Raw genomic sequence first — 19,952 nt, forward strand, 5'->3', positions numbered from 1 at the left:
TGCACTGAGTACGCTGTAACGGTTTGGACTTGAGGTTATTGTTTATAGGGGTGCCAGGTAGGTTGAACCTACCAGACAAAATATTGGTTTCTCCTTTTGGTTTTGGTGGGAATGAGTCCCATCTGGTCCGTCAAGTCTACACCAATACAAAGGACTCCTGTAAAAGTCAGGATGGACATACACTTTTCACAAACCCTTAAAACATTGGAAATAACTTCAAAACAACTGTATTCTTTTGCGTGGGTTGTATTACCAACATAAATGATCACACACACACACACACACACACATAATAATATAACAAATAATGAGTTCTGGTTCCTCCAGAAAAGTCCTGTACCTCGGGCCTAAAAAGAGTCCAGCCCGGTAAAGGAGTTCAGGGAACTCAAGTGACCTTAGTCATGCAATGTTTGTCCGTTCATACAAGTGTAGCGTAAACCCAGTATCAATCATACAATCAAAATAACAATTATTTTACCACACAACCATAAAGCGTATCAAATCTTAATAAGTCCTCAACTACAACTAACTACATAAATCATCACGGTATACGTCACACCAAAACAAATCAAATACTGTATACAAAAAGGTTGTGGTCAGTCAGACAATCCAATCCGCCAACAGATCTCCAGCGGAGAAAGGACAAAAAGAACAATGGAGATGGAAGCAATGAGTCTTCAATGGAAGCAATGAGTGGATCCGATTCTGGATAAACTTGCTATTAGGCTACAAAAGCACACTTTTAAATGCAACAAAACAAACGGAAGAGAGAAGCTTCGTAATTGAGGGTTGAACACATCCTCATTCGCGTCTCCATCACAACCCCACTTTTGCGCAGCTGATGCTGGCTATTTAATTGGGAATTAAAGGGGAAGCGCCCTATTGGAAGAAGCACTGAGATGGTTCAGACAAATTCAGGGCCGTCACAATGTTAATCTGTCTTGCCTCCTGGCCTTGTGAATGTTAACCTGTTTACTCACATCGGTTACAGAGAGCGAGACCACCCAGTTGTCCGGAATTGCTGGTGCTCTCATGCATGGTTCAGTGTTGCTTGCCTCGAAGTGAGCATAGAAAGAATTTAGCTCTTCTAATCACAGCTGTCCACCGCCATTCAAAATCCTTCAGATGACCAATGTGTTCTTCTTACCTTTTTAACAGTCAATACTAGTTTTAACATAAAGTAATGTATAATGAAACCTTGCCGTCCTCATGAACATTTTTTGTTATTTTACTTGATCCCAACACCACCCTCAATGGTTATGCTACACCCCCTATGGCTATTCTCCTCCACCCCCTCAGTCTTTACTCTGCTTCCACCCCAATGGACATTTATTTTGTCATCACTGCCAGAGTTGTTATTATGTATATAGTGCTATATCTTTTTATATTGTTGTTTTTTATTACCATTTTAATTATTTTATTTCACTTAGTCCTGCATGTTGGAGCTTGTAGCCTAAGATTTTCACTGTACCCTGTAATCATACATGCAACCCTGTACATGTGACTATTAAACACTGAATCTGAATCTGAATCATAATGTGCTTCTAAAATCCTCCTGCTTGTATCAAGTCCAGTAAAGACAGTGAGCCGCACAGCCACTGCCTTAGGGTTGGTCTAAAGTGCTTATTTCAAACAATGACTTACCATTTTTATGGAGCGGTCCCTTGGTACTTTATTATTGCACCATGCCACACAACAGATATACCAATATCAGCATAACCTGCTTGGTCGGGGGGTTGTTTGCTCTCATTTTAATGACATTGGTTTCCTGACAATAGCATTAATTTCCTGAATATGTAAATGTCTTCCTAATGTGAAATCCCACTATAACTGGTAAAACTGTAGAGAGTTAATGAACCCTTTGTAATTACAATTGCTATAGCAACAGCCGTACCTGGCCGCGCTCTGATATTCTGCCAGCACGGTGGTCTCCCCCCCCCCCCCCCCGCGGAGTGAGCAGTCGGTCGCAGAAAAACCAAAAGCCACATTAAACTGCTTTCATTAAGCAGAAGAAGCGGCCTCCTTTGAGCACAAATAGGTAGGAACACGATGCGTCGTTAGTCTCTAAAAAATGAAGCACCAGCTAAAATCATTAAGGGCCCGCCGAATGTAGTAACATTTTTATAGACTAATGTTCTCACTTTGGGTTCTCATTGGATTCTAATGTCCACAAACCAGATGCCCTAATGCAATCAAGTCACCCCAGAAGTAAAATCATTGTGTTGTACATTTCCAGTTGCTAATAATGCAAGAATTGCATAACCACTTGTTCATAATGACTGCGATGAGATCATGTGTGAAACAAAGTGTTCCTTGGCCATGCTGTGATTTCCACTTTCACCACAGTTAAAATAACTTTCCATATTAAAATATTTATATTTTCAGGGTTTTGAGACAATCAAAACACTGGCCAAAACAATGTATCTTGATCAACACACCTTCAAACAAAGTCTGGAGAGAGAAGTGTATCTGAAGTGTATGAATGTGTATAGATTTATATATCAGGAGGAATCATAATGGTAGCACAGTGTAAGCCTGACACCAGTTAACACATCTGGAAAATTCTCTTCAGGACTATCATTCATTTAAACTTAATTTCATTTTGCCATCTTGGTGATTATGACAAATCCATCTCTGTCACAATCTCAAGTAATGATCCAATTTAAAAAGAAATGGACAAATTATGAAGAAGAAGGAATGTATCAGCGTATAGAAGACCCAACAAAACAAGATTTCATCCTTGGAAAAGCAAGTCCCTGATTTCAGCTCACCTAAAAACTAGACTACACAATAAAATTAGGAAATTGAGCAAAGAGACTTTCATAGATCCCCCCCCTGAAACAAGTGAGGAACTCAAAGTAATGAACTCAATGACTGCAAACAGCTCAACGTTATTCCTGCAGTCCTTCTATGACCACTGTGACGAGCCTGAGCGTGGCAAATTACTATCCTGCCACATCAAGAAGTTAAATTCAGACAGAGCAATTAATGCAATTCAAAGTCTGAAAGTGGGGAATATCTTTGGACCCCTGTGGAAATAAATCATACCTTTGCATTCTAATATAACTTTTATAACGCCCTTTATGAAGCTGAATCCCCAGAAAGTTCAGCTCATAAGAAATCTATTTTAGATGGAATTAATATTCATTCCAATTCAGAGGATATGAAATTAGACCTGGGTGATAATGTGGATATTCAAGAACTACAGACCTACACTGATTGGACAAAACATTAGGAACACCTGCTCTTTCCATGACATAGACTGACCAGATAAATCCAGGTGAAAGATATGATCCCTAATTGATGTCACCTGTTAAATCCACTTCAATTAGTGTAGATGAAGGGGAGGAGACAGGTTAAAGAAGGATTTTTAAACCTTGAGACAATTGAGACATGGATTGTGTATGTGTGCCATTCAGAGGGTGAATGGGCTAGACAAAAAATGTAAGTGCCTTTGAACGGGGTATGGTAATAGGTTCCAGGCGCACCGGTTTGAGTCTGTCAAGAACTGCAAAGCTGCTGATTTTTTCACGCTCAAAAGGTTACAAGAATGGTCCACCACCCAAAGGACATCTAGCCAAGTTGACACAACTGCGGGAAGCATTGGAATCGACATGGGCCAACATCCCTGGGGAATGCTTTCGACACCTTGTAGAGTCCATGCCCAGACGAATTGAGGCTGTTCCACAGGATGAGTGTTCCTAATGTTTTGTACAGTCATATATATAATTTGAATAGTGGCTTATCATAAAGAGAACTGTGGTGGTAGTAAGACACTTCTTGTGATATATTATCTGCAGGACAATATTCCAGAAGAGGATTGTAACAAAAAAAGCTTTTTAAAAACTCCATCTACTTATAGTTAGCATTCACTGAAATGTGTCATCCTTCCTTAATGTGGACTTCCCTTTCTGAACAACAGAGGGAGGCACAGTGAGAGAGAGAGTGAGAGAGAGAAAGAGAGAGAGCGAGAGAGAGAGATAGAAAGACAGAGCGCACAAGAGAAATATAGAGAAGGGCTGCCAAAAAGACAGAGAGAGGGAGAGAGAGAGAGAAACAGAGAGAGAGAGAGAGAGAGAGAAATAGAGGGGCTGCCCGAAAGACAGTGAGAGAGGGAGAGAGAGAGAGAGCGAGGGAAAGAGAGAGAGAGAGAGAGAGAGAGAGAGAGCGCAGAGGCTGACAGTTTGTCATATAAATCAGTGTCAGCCCGACTGCTTCTCGTTCCTCGTTGATGTAAATTGCAGGTGACAGGGCTAAGTACCAGGCTTTGCACATGACAACGATGACTCCCGAGGAAGTTCTTCACGGTCCCCTCGTCATCCGCTCGCTGTGACAGCACTGATTATGCAGGCTAAGAGTTTGTCAAGTTCGCATTAACAGAGATGGCCACACAGAGGAAGCTCAGTATAGTGCTGAAATGGCACATCTGATGCCAAGCCATTGATCGATTTTTTGGTGAAAAGCGATGTTTGAGTGAAAAGAGTGGTTTTGGGATTTCAAATCATTGATGGATTCATTAAAAACATGATTAATAGTAGTATTAGGGTATATCATAGACCTGAAGACTATCATGTGCATGTGAACACCTAGTTACCCATGTAAAACTGCTGTAAACTGCTGTGCTGTGCACCTCCTTGTTTCGGCTGCTGTTCCTACTCCCTCCTCACCCCCCCCCCCCCCTCTCTCTCTCTCTCTCTCTCTCTCTCTCTCTCTCTCTCTCTCTCTCTCTCTCTCAGAGTGCGCAGTCAGGGGTCTGTCTACTTCTCTGCTCTGTGTCTAAGCTCTGTGTCACACCTAGAGGTGTGATCTATGGAAGAGTAATGGCCATGGTAATGAACAGCGTGATTTAATCATAGAAGGAGATCCCCCCCCCCCCCCCCCCCGAGGGAAGTCATTTAACATATCGAGTGCAGCTTGGGATTAGAAGGTTCTATCCTCAAAAAGATGATTGTGAGATAATTGGCTTTAGAGTTCCAAATCCACATTGGTTTGAATGGTGACAGCAATTTTTATATTGTAGTCTTTTGAACTCAACAAAAATAATTGAGGTATTTAGAGTACTATACAGGTAGAAAACATTGACCAGAACAAGGCAATAGCTCAATTTGGATAAAAATCCAGATAGAACGTTACAGTCCCAAGCTCTCGATATACACCACATTCTCAAAACGCTGTGAATAATGTCCATAACTTTCATAGGACTAATGGAGAGATTTGCATGATTTGACACAAATTGGTGAAATTAAAATGTTGTGTGTGTGTGTGTGTGTGTGTGTGTGTGTGTGTGTGTGTGTGTGTGTGTGTGTGTGTGTGTGTGTGTGTGTGTGTGTGTCGCGGCCAGACTCACTAAAAGCCTCGCACCTGATTGATTGTCTCCCATGCTGAGACTGATGCTGGTATAGTTTCTTCTTCTCTGTCTGCTTGTCTTCTCCTCATGTTACTGCACCTTCTCTCTTTTTGGAAAGATGGTCCTCCATTGTAGTTTATATTTATTCATCAAGATTATTTCCAGGCTTGTGTCAAAAGACACTATACATCAATTGTATATCCAATTGTGATTGGGTTCGCTTTACATGAGGGCCTTTTGAATAACAAGAAGTTATCATTTACAAAACAACGAACAACCCACTCAAAACACGACTTCAACAGGTGAATTTGTCCTTACAGAAATCCATTACCATGAACAAATACTCTCAGTCAATGGAACTGTGAGTTCATATCTCCATTACACAACGTAGAACGTGTCAATAAAAGTGATATAGATTATTATTCATAGTAATAATAAATTGTTTACGCTGATCAATTCAAGTGGTTATTTTCAATTGTTCAGAAATAAAAAACAAAAACCCCAAACACCCTTTTTAATATCACCAAAAATATATAAAACGTAGTGAAAACAGAAAAAAAACATGTATGTAAAAATACAGAACAAAACCCCCCACTCCCTTGAAACCCACAACCCACAGACTTTCATAACCATCCTCTATACAAAGCCCCAAAACATTAGCATTTATAGGGTCTGCTCACACACCTGGTGGTCCTAATCAGCCACTTACGTGGTCCCATTGTTTTGTTTTTATTTGCGTGTGAATGATGGAGAAATTAGTTCCTGTCCATCAAGCGCAATATAGCTGTCACAATCAATGAAGAAGACCATTTGTTTGTAGACATTCTCTTGCAATGCGTTTACACCAATACCACGAACAGAGGACAAGGTAAATCAATATACATTGGACACAGTCCAGTTCCTGCCTCTCTTTGATCCTCCTCTCTCTCTGGTTAGGGAGTTGCTTTGGAAAAAATTCACCTAGGAAGAAAGTCTAAACATGAGAAAAATGTATTTAGTCCTGACTGAAAACCATTAAACCATGATAATCTAATTGTATAATATCCACATCATTATAAAATGGTGATTAAAGAGGTTGCTAATGATTTGACCTGACCTGACGACCTTGACCTGGCGCAGCTGTCTCTAGAACTCAACATAGAACTCAGGAATATCCATGGCCAGAGGACAGAGAAACGTCCAAGACCAGCGGAGATGGAACATTTTACAACAGAGGCCTTATGTTCCTCGAGGAGCCAAGAAAATGAGGTCTGGATGAGCTGGATGAGATCCGTTGAAGACCATCCTAAGATCGAATCCTACTACGCCAGCTCTGACCCTCGACGGATATGGCAGGGCTTGCAAACTATTACAGATTTCAAAGAGAAACCTAGCCACGAGCTGCCCAGCCTCACAAGCCTACCAGATGAGCTAAATGCCTTCTATGCTCACTTCGAGGAAAGCAATGGTGAACCATGCATGAGAGCCCCAGCTGTTCTGGACGACTGTATGATCTTGCTCTCCATAGCCAATGTGAGTAGGACCTTTAAACAGGTTAATAGCTGTCCCCTCCTGTACTCCCTTTTAACCCACAACTCCTATCATCAAGTTTGCTGATGATGCAACGGTGGTAGGACTGATCACCGATGACGATGAGGCAGCCTATAGGGTGGAGGTTAGAGACCTGGCAGTGTGGTGCCAGGACAGCAACCTCTCCCTCAACGTCAGCAAGACAAAGTAGCTGATCGTGGACTTCAGGAAACAGAGTGGCGAGCATGCCCCCATCCACATCGATGTGGCTGTAACGGAGCGGGTCGATGGAAGCTATCAAATAATTTGGAATTGTTTTTGACATCCCAGAAAAGACAGTGAAAAGTTTGATGTGTTCAGCTAGTAAAGCAGTGTAAATTGCAATTACCTCTGCAAGCTCCTTGTAGTTGCCCATGTTTCTCTCTCGTCGTGTCCTTTAAAAGCAACAGAGGGTGTTGAGTACAGCCCAGTACATCACTGTGGCCAAGCTCCCTGCCTTCCAGGACCTCTATACCAGGCGATGTCAGAGGAAGGCCGTAAAAAGTGTCAAAGACTCCAGCCACCCAAGCCATAGACTGTCCTCAGTGTTACCGCATGGCAAGCGGTAACAGTGCACCAAGTCTGGAACCAATAGGACCTTGAACAGCTTCTACCCCCAAGCCATAAGACTGTTAAACAAGACTGCTAAATAGCTAATCAAATGGCTACCTGCATTTACCTTTTTTTGCACTAACTCTCTTGCACTGATTCCATGCACACCCACATTCACACATACTTACACTGACACCACAACACACACGTACACACCTAGACACACACACACTACACATGCCCACACACACATAACACGCACATGCATGCATACTAACGCCCACACACACACACACACACACACACACACACACACACACACACACACACACACACACACACACACACACACACACACACACACACACACACACACACACACACACACACACACGCACACACTTTCATACTCACCACAGACACTGCTGCTACTGCCTATGATCTATCCTGTTGACTAGTCACTTTACCCCTGCCTATATGTACATAGCTACTTCAACTACCTCGTACCCCTGCACAGCGACTCGGTACTGGTGTTTCTGTATATAGAAATGTTACTGTACTCTCTGTTGCTATTTGATATTCACAGTGTATTTATTTCTTGTCTCACAACTTTATTTTTTTTGTGTAATTTTCACTCTGCATTGTTGGAAAAGTAATAAAGCATTTCACTGTTAGTCTACAGCTGTTGTTTACGAAGCATGTGACAAATAACATTTTAAGTTAGTCGTAATGATTTGCTCAATCTATTGAACTGAATAAAAACATATTTTCGGCAGGAAGAACAGAGCTAGGTAGTTGCGTGCCATGGCTATACACTGATATGAGTCAAAATGCATCTGTCTACCCCGAGTCAGAACTCTCTACCCACAGTCTGAACTCTCTACACCCAGTCAGAACTCTCTACACCCAGTCAGAACTCTATACCCACAGTCAGAACTCTCTACACCCAGTCAGAACTCTATACCCCCAGTCAGAACTCTATACCCACAGTCTGAACTCTCTACACCCAGTCAGAACTCTATACCCCCAGTCAGAACTCTATACCCCCAGTCAGAACTCTATACCCCCAGTCAGAACTCTCTACACCCAGTCAGAACTCTATACCCACAGTCTGAACTCTCTACACCCCGTCAGAACTCTATACCCCCAGTCAGAACTCTATACCCCCAGTCAGAACTCTCTACACCCAGTCAGAACTCTATACCCCCAGTCAGAACTCTCTACACCCAGTCAGAACTCTATACCCCCAGTCAGAACTCTCTACACCCAGTCAGAACTCTATACCCCCAGTCAGAACTCTCTACACCCAGTCAGAACTCTATACCCACAGTCTGAACTCTCTACACCCAGGCAGAACTCTTTACACCAAGTCAGAACTCTCTACACCCAGTCAGAACTCTATACCCTCAGTCAGAACTCTCAACACCCAGTCAGAACTCTCTACACCCAGGCAGAACTCTCTACACCCAGTCAGAACTCTCTACACCCAGTCAGATCTCTCTACCCTCATTCAAATGACATATAAACTCTCAACCCCCAGTCAGAACTCTCTACCCCAAGTCAGTGAGAAGACATCTAATTGCTAATCTATAATCCCTTTAATATGCTCTTGCCTTTTTGCGATTGATCCTTCGCCAGCCGTAACAGCAGCACCAGAGGCTACAGTAATCCCATTATAGGTGAGGCTGCAGAATCCAAATAGCTCTTTTACCCTTGTCACCAACTCTTTCTCTTTCTCTCTCTCTCTCTCTCGCTCTCTCTCTCTTGCTCTCTCGCTCTCTCTCTTGCTCTCTCTCTCTCTCTGTCTCTCTTTCTTCACTGGAGGCGTCCCTCTGTTATTGTTTTTAATTGATAACCTCGTCAAGCAGAGACGAAAGGGAGGTAAAGAGGCAGACACCATTTCTCCTTTGGCTGGAATCAGCAATAAGAACAGTTTGGCTCATATTCCCTGTTTGTACAATCAGTGGCGTTATGCCTACTAAAACTGAGGGGCAGGTGCCCACTCAATTTGTTCCATTTAGAAATAAAAATAAACATGATATAGCTTATTTTATTCATTCAAATATGGAGAATGTGGCCTTCAGTATCCCCTAAAAAACGTTAGATGAATGACACTTCTGTATATCATTCTATTTTCATGGGTGCCATAACAGGTTAAGAATGTGTATAGATCATTCTCTCAACTGTGAAGTGACCCCTGACCCTTTGAAATGAGCCAATCTAAAGCAGAGGTCAGGTCACTCTCAAGGTTGGTGTTGGCCCAGGTGTTGAACTCTGTTCAACTACATTTACAATACCTGAAAATGTCATCACAAATGTGCTTTCAATGAATGACAATCAGATTTTAAGACTTAAACGATTAATTAACCTATATAAACTGAGAATACAAAACATTAAGAACGCCTGCTCTTTCATGACATAGACTGACCAGGTGAATCCAGGTGAAAGCTATGATCCCTTTTTAATGTCACTTGTTAAATCTACTTCAATCAGTGTAGATGAAGGGGAGGAGATAGGTTAAACATATATTTTTAAGCCTTGAGACAATTGAGACATGGATTGTGTTTATCAAATCACATGTATTGGTCACTTCAGGAAGGTGTTCCTAATGTTTGGTATACTCCGTGTATTTCTGACCAAGGATATTGCTCTGTGTCATGTCATTGGGCCTAGGTTCAATCCGGATGGAGGGAGATCCGCATTATACCGCGATTGACATTTAAATGCAATTTCCGATTGAGCCGACATATGCAGCTCTTACCATAAAAATGTGGTTTCCACTAATGCAGAAACATTGCCCTTAAAACTTGCATAGTGGACAAAACGCAATCGGATTGAATCTGGCCCTTGGTTCAGTTACAACGTTGTCATGATTATCATGCATCAATAAATTCAAATGTCATATTGTTTTAGTTTTACTGATGTTATAGCCCCAGGCGTATAACTGAATACATTAATATAGGTAGATTACATGGCAATATACATCAGGGTAATATACATCATACATCTTTATATAATATTAACTGTACAGTTTTAATAGTGCACACATTAACACGTCCACAGGGGTGTAAGGGAAATGTAAGGATTTCCACGACAGGGGCATCTGCCTGCATTCATAAATTATACATAAATATCTCTCTAATATGTATATATCATCTACCATATAATTAACATTGTAGCATAACCCTCAGGCTATATTGACGTCCCACGAAATGGCCCTCCATCCTCCATTAACCCTGGTAAATAGAACCCATAGAGATGGAGAGAGAGAGATGGAGAGACAAATGAGCTAACACTTTTTAATCTGCCTATACCGGATCCAATGACGCAGAATAATGACCTCAAGGCTTAACTCACTCAGATATTCCCATTTAGTTCAAATCCGAAATCAAATGTAAAATATCTCTGAGGTTTTTAAAAATAAAATTCCATCCCAGAGGCCAAAGTTGGTTTAGGGGCTATCTGTGTTTGCAGCATTGTAGGCTAGTCGAGACTCAAGATGTCGGGTTTTGTTTTAAAGGCGAATTTCTGATTAAATTCAAAAAAGGTTGAAAGATGAGTAAGTCTATAGGGGACGAGGTGGATGAGGCAAATAAGGGGTGTGTACTTACCCAGGTACTTTATTTATCTAAACAAGATTAAAATACTATAAGGTTTAATCAGACAACCTTCCTTCCAAAGCCCTGAGGCTGTGCGCTCTCTTTCAGACACAATCAGTATTCATTAACACATTTTTGATGGTGTTTTTGAACTTTTAATAAGAATAACAAACAACGGTTAAGAAAGAGTCACACTCTGGAAGTCAGGGGCTCTGGCTCCCCCTGGGAAATGTTTATTGTTAAGTGCGAGGGGAACCTTTATCTCTCTGTCACTTAGAGTTAAGTCATTTAGTTTTAATGGATTAAGGGAGGGAGGAAGGAAGGACAGAAGGAAGGGAGGGAGGTGAGGTAGTGGTGGGAGGGAAGAGTTAGAGAAAGTTAGCCAAGCTACAACGATCGCCTCAAGACAGAAAAAGTTGACTATATTATTTCTCACACAGTAAAATAAAGTAATTGTAGAAGTTCTACTTAAAAAAAAAATACATTTTATAAATCTGCTGCTTAGATTATATGTAAACTACTACTTAGTATGAATATTAATCACATTTAAAGTAAACAGATGTCTGAAATAAATTCTGACAACTTTGAAGAACCGACATATCGTTACAAACCATCCACTGTCTGGCATGCACATTCTGTGCTCAACATTACACCTACGAACCAGAACTTTGATTCTCATTTCAATCTCCACATGAAAATGTCACGGAAAATGTATTTTTAATTGCTGCTCCTATGAGAAATGCGTAATGCCTTCTACTGCCTTCCCTGTAGTACGGGGGAAATAACAGGGGTGGAAATGGCAGTTGCTCCAGATGATGCTTTCAGACAAAAGGTTAGTTTCTCTCTCTTCTGACAGGGGTCAAGTAGTTATCTTCCTGTTCTTCACTGTGCTCAAACCAAAGGCTTGAATATGAGAGGCCTGAATACCAAGTATAAGAGAACATGGAGAGACTTCAGGGCACAGACATCTGCAAAAACTCCAACTGATGATTTGTGAGTACTTCCAAAGGTCAAAATGGACAATGACTCATTGGTGACCAATAGGAAGTGAAACGGAAACAAAGTAATACACATTTAGGTTTAACATAATGTAAGTCAGTTTTTGCCTTTTGTTAGAAATTGGCAAATTAGCTTTGGGGCAATTTTACCTGAACTGATAAATGAGCTCAACTAATTAACAAACTTACTATATAGTCAAGTGTAAACTTTACTGTCTTATCTGTTCTGAGTGGAAATATCCTGAGGATGTTTCAGTCCTAGAAAAAAAACTAAGTCCTGCAGAACAAAAGTCTATGAGGGAGGAAGTGTCCTGGAGTGCACCGTTTGCCATTTAAAATTCAGAGTGGCAATTTAGCCACCACCATCGTCCAATCCCAAACTTTCCAGGAAATGATGAGCAACAATTTGGAGGTGAGCCGTAATGGAGGCAGGTGGGGAACACAATTGCGAAGATTCAGGAGTGATTAATGGAAGCTAATTTTTCATGGCAATTAAAATGATTAAAGCCGGAGGGCCTTTCTGCTGTAACTCCGAATTGCTCCAGGAACAAGGCGATGCCACAAAGCTGAAGAACCAAAATTGCATTAGTAGTTGAGGAGAACTGTATTAAAATGCAAATGTACAGCTGTTAATAGTTCTTCAAAATCCAATAATCCCCCACAGTCAGTCATGTGTCAAAATGGTTAATGGAAAAATATCCCAGAGGCACGCAAGGTCCTTTTTCCACTCCGATTTTGATTAAAGGAAGAATTTCTGTTTAGGGAAAAATGTTCAGGGCTGGATGGGACTGGGTCTGTGTCCCAAGTAGCACCTTATTCCCTATGTAGTGCACTACTTTTGATCAGGGACAATAGGGTTTTTGTCAAAAATAGTGCACTATTTAGGGAATAAGGTGCCATTTAGGATACGTCCTCGGACTGAATGGGGATGGGGATAGGATTGGCAGAGTGTGACTTAATGTGGGCAGGATCCCAAACTCATTGTTCAGACTTCCTGATTCCAGAGATATGCCTTCTCATGGGAATAGCCTGTCTGTGTTGCTAACAAGGGGGAAGCCGATCCCATCTCCAAAGCTCTAAATCTGATCTGCAGGTATTAAAGACATTCATCACCCTGTTGTGTTTAGCACCTAACCTGTATTGAGTAACGCTTCAATGAAATGCTTATGATACCTGCCTGTGAATGAAGAGGGAGGTTAGGGAGCAGCTTTGGCTGAAGGAGTGTCACACAGAAAGACATCATTAAATGAATAGTCTACTTGGTTATTCTGTCTCTTCATTATGATTCTGCTGGGGGTTATAGAGATATGTAAGTGTTCTCTCTCACCGGAGGGAGAAATGCCGTTTTCACTCCAACTAGACAGCATGGGCCATGGGGAGACATGTTGTTGTTGCACATTGAAGCAAATTGATTAAGGACATTACGATTCGTTATGAAATCCCAGATAACACAGAGACTGACTATCAGCCCAGCGTTGGTCAGTGAACAGGATAAATTACTGGTAACTCATTGTGCAAGAACACCTGACATTTGTGTATGTGTATGACCAACAGCCCATCCATGATCATCAAATTGTGTGTTGTTTTGTGTCTGTCACTGAATATATATAATGGCCACGTTAATATTGTCCCGATTGATCTGGTCGGATAAATCCAATCTGAAACTAATCTGAACTGAGATAAGTATGTAAATTGCTTTGGGTAATTAGCCCACATGACTTTGCCGATGAAGACACCGGCTGTATACATACATATCTAGACATACTATTCCTTGTGGAGCAATTTATCTCTAATACAGTATGTTTGAGTGTATACGTTCAAAATGTATGCCTATATCACACATTAGAGTGAATCCCAGTAGACTTATTAAAAGTGAAGCATTCAGGGCTTTGCTTTAGGAAGCCTACTCCTTAATGAGGCCGGCTGTAAAAGCACCCCGCAGACAGCCGATGAACACACAAACCTGGCACACACTTTAATTACTAATAAATTGTGAGCCAGATAAACGCAGCGAGGAGCGGATTTCTCCCCCAGAGGGTTCTAATCGCTGTAAAGCCGAGTGCTGATCCTTACTGCCGACTACGAGGCTTCCATGGCAGGTGCCACTGCACTGAGGAGTCCCACAACAGACGCTGCTATCTGCTATTGACTCCAAACGGCACTTACTCTCAATCTCCTCCATGCCTCTTCTAGGGACTGGAACACTACTTCTCTCTGTAGACTATGAGGGAAACATGGTATGGTTGGTATGAGATCAGAGGGATTCTTGGAAGTAATGATGATCAAACTCAGGAAGTAAAGAGCTTACTGTATATGTAGTGTATGTGTTTTTGATTGATCTTGGAGTGAATTTGGATGGTGTGATCAGTTTTGCTTCAATGAAGTTGGAAGAAGTTTGATTCCTGTCTTGATCAGGAACATCAAGGCCCAAGTCTAAGAAGTTCATGGATCTAAATGCACAATAAGGTAGGGTAGGTCAAACAAAAAAAAGAGGATATTTTATTGAAATGTAACAGATAATGTGCCATGATGCACTAAGAAAAGCATGGAGCTCAGATTGATCTGTATCTTTGGAGAAAGATGTGTGAATACTGATGTACACTATTGAGAATATGCACTGTACATGCTTAAATGTCTGGCAATTCAGATCCTTAACATTTATTGACCTTCAAGTCCTAGCATTATAATAATCAGTGAGACGCGCATATAAAGAACTCACATGCAAGAACATTCAACTGATAAAACATACAGTATTTTTATTCATATGTACACCTCCATCCCATCCTTCCCCCAGAAATAAAAGTCATACATTTGATGAATACTTATAATATATTTAGACAGTTCTACAGCGTATGTACAGGGTTACTGTTTTCATGGATTCACGAGAGAGAGAGAGAGAGAGGGAGAGAGAGGGAGAGAGAGAGGGAGAGAGAGAGGGAGAGAGACAGAGAGAGAGGGAGAGAGAGAGGGAGAGAGAGAGAGAGACAGAGAGAGAGAGAGACAGAGAGCGAGAGAGAGAGAGAGAGAGAGAGAGAGAGAGAGAGGGAGAGAGACAGAGAGAGAGAGCGAGAGAGACAGAGAGAGAGAGAGAGAGAGAGAGAGAGAGAGAGAGAGAGAGAGATTGTGGGAAGGGGAAGACAGCTTTATGGGGGTATATACAGATGCAGCTCAGTTCGGGATAAACTATGTACAATACAAACCATTCATACAAATTAGGCTCTCTAAGATATAGAATTCATTACATTACAATTTTTATTAAGTCAATGACAATGAGCAAAGCCCCCCAATCAATCACAACTGAATATTAACAATAAACCTAATAAGGCTGTGATTTACTAATAATAATCTGAGCCAGGACTTATACAGGGACAAGCTGAAGATTGAACAGCATCATTCCTGAATATGTAAAATGCGTTTATTTTTTATAAAACATGCCTGCGGGAGAAGCCTGTCAGTGCTAGGTAAGTCCGCCAGGCTGATATGACCACCTCCACTTGATACTCGGATTGCACACTGACACTCTCCTCTTCTTTAGCTCTCTCGACTGTGGGGTCAAAGGATTTGGAAATGTGTGGGGATCTTGTAGGCCTTCAAGGATAGGAGTCTGGACTGTTATTTCTGAGAGAGCGGAATTGAGCTGCTATGAATGAAGAGTATTGCAGGTGCGAACAAAACATAGGATCCTGTACGCTGCCATCCAATTGGTAGCTCACAGAACTGAACTTTCATACAGAAAGTATGGTGGCCCTAAGGAGCAAAGTAAGAAATACTAAAAGGAGAAAATTAAAGCACCTAGAATCAAACTGGACCAAGAAAATTAATATAACATATTGATAAGATTAACAAGTTGTTACAAACTAATAAGACTTATTTGAAATGCTGATTTTACTTAGTTACAAATGGAACTAACAACCCCGAATATGTACACATGATGCATCTATGAAATCACTGATGGAAAAAGGTATGAAATCTATAAAACAAATGAATTATAATCAATATTATTTGTTTAGTCATAGTATTTTTATACTAATAATATTAATATAATAATTATTATATTTAGAATAATAATGCATTGCACAACACTTGAAAGATAAAATAATAATGCCCCATAAGTCTTTACTTTCTGTATTGTCTTAATTTCATAAATAGATAATCAATTCATTTTACACATTCTTTTATTTTCAGAATAGTACAGCTAACATATATTTCTCTGGGCGGGGAAAAAGAAGAAGAAGCCCCGCTTTGTAACTTACTGGTCCTTCACATTGGGGTTGTTGTTGTGGGAGTGGTCAGCCAGAGGGGAAGTAGGGAGTGTCACTGTGGTAGTTGTAGTCCGGACAGACTTTCTGCACCAGCTTGTAGTCAGTGCTGTAGAAGGAGATGTAGATGCAGATGACTTTAAAGGGCTTGGAACAGAGCCAGGAGACGTGGCTCTGAGTCTGCTCCTGGTAACATGTCTTGGACGGGTCGAAGTTACACAGCGTGTTCCTGGCGCCCTTCTCCACCTTTTCGTACTCTATGCGGCAGTTGAAGGACTTGGAGTCCTTGGCGTCAATCACGGACTGCTGGGCCGCCACGTCGAACTCCACGACCTTGGTTGGTGGGACGAGACTCACGGACACGTTGCCCTGGCCTGTGGAGTTGTGTCTGAAGTAGACGCTGAAGGTTCCGTTGCCGTGGTCCACGATCTTCCCGGTGATGAGGAGGTTGAGCTTGACCGTCTTGATGTTGGAGTGGAAGTCTCCCCAGCCGAACATCTTCTTGAACTTGCCCGTCTTGACCATAGGCCGCCGCTTAGCTCTTGCTCTAGAATCCTGGAGGTCGGTAGAGTTCCTCAGCCAGTCCCAGAGGTCCTGCTCGGAGTAGGGCTCCGGGGTGTCGTAGCGCAGGTCCAGGGCCGTGGTGTTCTCTTTGCCATGGAGAGTCTGTGACAGCAACCTGCTGATTGACAGGTCCTTGCTGCTTTCTGTCCATATGTGTTTTAACGTCGACTTGGGGCTACCCGACTTGAGGAGGTCCGCCTTGGAAGCATGAACACTTGTCACCTGAAACAGAGAGAGAAGAGGAGATACGTTTCACTAACTGGTATGTCATACTGTTATAGGCAACACGGTAGTACTTGAGACAATCAAACAGGCAAAGAGACACTTCAGCAGATATTAATATCAGATTCAGAAAAAATTTACTTCACATTCAGGCACTACACGCAGCTTTCTACAAAACAGACAGATCAAAATGGACTCTGAAGTGGGGAGACGACAGGAGAGATACCGGTAATCCATCTTTCAGCAAGCTTCAATTTCGAAACGTGTTAGCAGACAGCCCCCATTTGGGAAATAGAATGTGTGAGAGACAACACAGCGATCAAAGTATTGTAGACATTGTTTTTCCTCTCTCTCTCTCTCCCTCCCCCCCTCTCTCTCTCTCTCTCTCTCTCTCTCTCCCTCTCAGATGGTAGAAGGTATTTCCACTTGGCTCCCCCAGATAGATAAATGCAGTGGCTATTCAGTAAAGACCAGACTATTAAGCACAAAGCGCTGCTTGGATTGATGATTGATGAACCCCCAGGTTTTCACCATTTAGCCACGATGACTGGAATTAGGTTCATACAGGCCCCGGCGGAGGGAAGTGACATTGATTGGCTGATTTCTACTGTAAGACGTGACAGCAGATCCGTCTTGCCCAGAGATTTTTGCATTTCATTGGCCGAGGCCCTCTGGGATCGATACATAGAAAATAAGGTTTCGCTACCAATCAGTTGGCCCTTTGGACATGAATTGACTTCCTCAGACCGTGTCAGCACTAAGGGGCGATCCCTATAGCCAGGTTTAAGCATATCATTGTTTAGGGGGAGAATATGCCTATATGGTTCGTATAGGGTGCTGAGAGAAGAGAACAAATAAAAAAGATAATTACATTGAGGGCTCTATTCAAAACGCATCGCAGAAGTTCAGCTTTACAGCTTCATTGAAATTTAAAGACAACTTTCTAAATTTATATGAGTGCATTCATGTTAGACACTGCATATGTCAGCTCATTTGGAAATTACCTTAATATGTATACCGCGGAATGTGTAACGCTTCATCGTTACACATTGAATAGATCCCTTAATTACCTTGTATGCGTTTTGAACTGCAGATTGAAAGCCATTTTAACCTAGTTAGAAGTAGATGTATGTAATTATGAATATAATTTCTGTAGGAAGCTTTCTGTACGCAATGGCCAGAAGGGTAAACAAGACATCCTTTAACATGAGCCTCCTCATGCTACAAACAACCACTCATTACGGAGTTTACTGTAGTTACAGGGGACTGTAGTTTACTGTAGTTACAGGGGACTGTAGTTTACTGTAGTTACAGGGGACTGTAGTTTACTGTAGTTGCAGGGGACTGTAGTTTACTGTAGTTACAGGGGACGGTAGTTTACTGTAGTTACAGGGGACGGTAGTTTACTGTAGTTACAGGTGACTGTAGTTTACTGTAGTTACAGAGGACTGTAGTTTACTGTAGTTACAGGGGACTGTAGTTTACTGTAGTTACAGGGGACTGTAGTTTACTGTAGTTACAGGGGACGGTAGTTTACTGTAGTTACAGGGGACTGTAGTTTACTGTAGTTGCAGGGGACTGTAGTTACAGGGGACGGTAGTTTACTGTAGTTGCAGGTGACTGTAGTTTACTGTAGTTGCAGGGGACTGTAGTTTACTGTAGTTACAGGGGACTGTAGTTTACTGTAGTTACAGGGGACTGTAGTTTACTGTAGTTGCAGGTGACTGTAGTTTACTGTAGTTACAGGGGACGGTAGTTTACTGTAGTTACAGGGGACTGTAGTTTATTGTAGTTACAGAGGACTGTAGTTTACTGTAGTTACAGAGGACTGTAGTTTACTGTAGTTGCAGGGGACGGTAGTTTACTGTAGTTACAGGGGACTGTAGTTTACTGTAGTTACAGGGGACTGTAGTTTACTGTAGTTGCAGGTGACTGTAGTTTACTGTAGTTACAGGGGACGGTAGTTTACTGTAGTTACAGGGGACTGTAGTTTACTGTAGTTACAGAGGACTGTAGTTTACTGTAGTTACAGAGGACTGTAGTTTACTGTAGTTGCAGGGGACGGTAGTTTACTGTAGTTACAGGGGACTGTAGTTTACTGTAGTTACAGGGGACTGTAGTTTACTGTAGTTACAGGGGACTGTAGTTTACTGTAGTTACAGGGGACTGTAGTTTACTGTAGTTACAGAGGACTGTAGTTTACTGTAGTTACAGAGGATTGTAGTTTACTGTAGTTGCAGGGGACAGTAGTTTACTGTAGTTACAGGGGACTGTAGTTTACTGTAGTTACAGGTGACATTTTACAACCTCTATTTCAGGCTTTCCTTTGTTTTGGGGTCATCGGTAGACCTATGTCCACTCTGAACCTGAGTAGGCAGAATATCCTTCAGCCCTGAAGGCTTCAAATACGAAATTAATTCCTTCACATTAAACTACATATTGCTTCTACATACACAGTTTCATTGATTACATAAGGAGATTACAATACAAAGGTCTTGATCAGAAATCTTCCCTGCAGATTCCATCTGGTCTAACTTAATGGTAATGTTTCCAGTTTAATATTGAGGTTTAATATGAATGAAGATTAGCCTACTCAACAGGGCTAATAGCCCAGTGAGACTGTGACTTATGCCTCAGGGTGTACTGTATGTATGTAATGAAGTGTGTTGTATGGACCCTGAGGGCATGTTGGGAGAGCATGATTTAAGACATATACATGGTAATCATGAATGACTTATAACTGGTGAAAGATTGCATATAGAAAATACATGTATACTGTACAGAGAGTAGATTGATAAAACCAATTAATGTTGTTCCATGCAGAATAGTTGATGTTAATATCTCATAAATAACATCATAATAA

The 19,952-nt window shown here is 41.6% G+C and overlaps 1 protein-coding gene across 2 annotated transcripts in view; it reads right to left on the reverse strand.

Moving 5' to 3' along the window:
• Positions 1-14,774: 14,774 nt before the first annotated feature.
• LOC106588718 (neurexophilin-1) overlaps positions 14,775-19,952 on the reverse strand; it is a 41,669-nt gene continuing 36,491 nt past the window's right edge. Inside the window, exons 2-3 of one of the 2 annotated variants that reach the window (XM_014177995.3) lie at positions 16,298-17,089; positions 14,775-15,662 (exon numbers count right to left, since the gene is read on the reverse strand). In XM_014177995.3, the coding sequence (XP_014033470.1) occupies positions 16,334-17,089 (756 nt within the window). In that variant the 3' untranslated portion in view covers positions 14,775-15,662; positions 16,298-16,333. Of the gene's footprint in view, positions 17,090-19,952 lie in introns of both variants that reach the window. The other variant, XM_045709723.2, reaches the window with a different exon arrangement.

Source organism: Salmo salar, chromosome 27 (assembly GCF_965601325.2).
Source record: "Salmo salar chromosome 27, fSalSal1, whole genome shotgun sequence".
Taxonomy (NCBI): domain Eukaryota; kingdom Metazoa; phylum Chordata; class Actinopteri; order Salmoniformes; family Salmonidae; genus Salmo; species Salmo salar.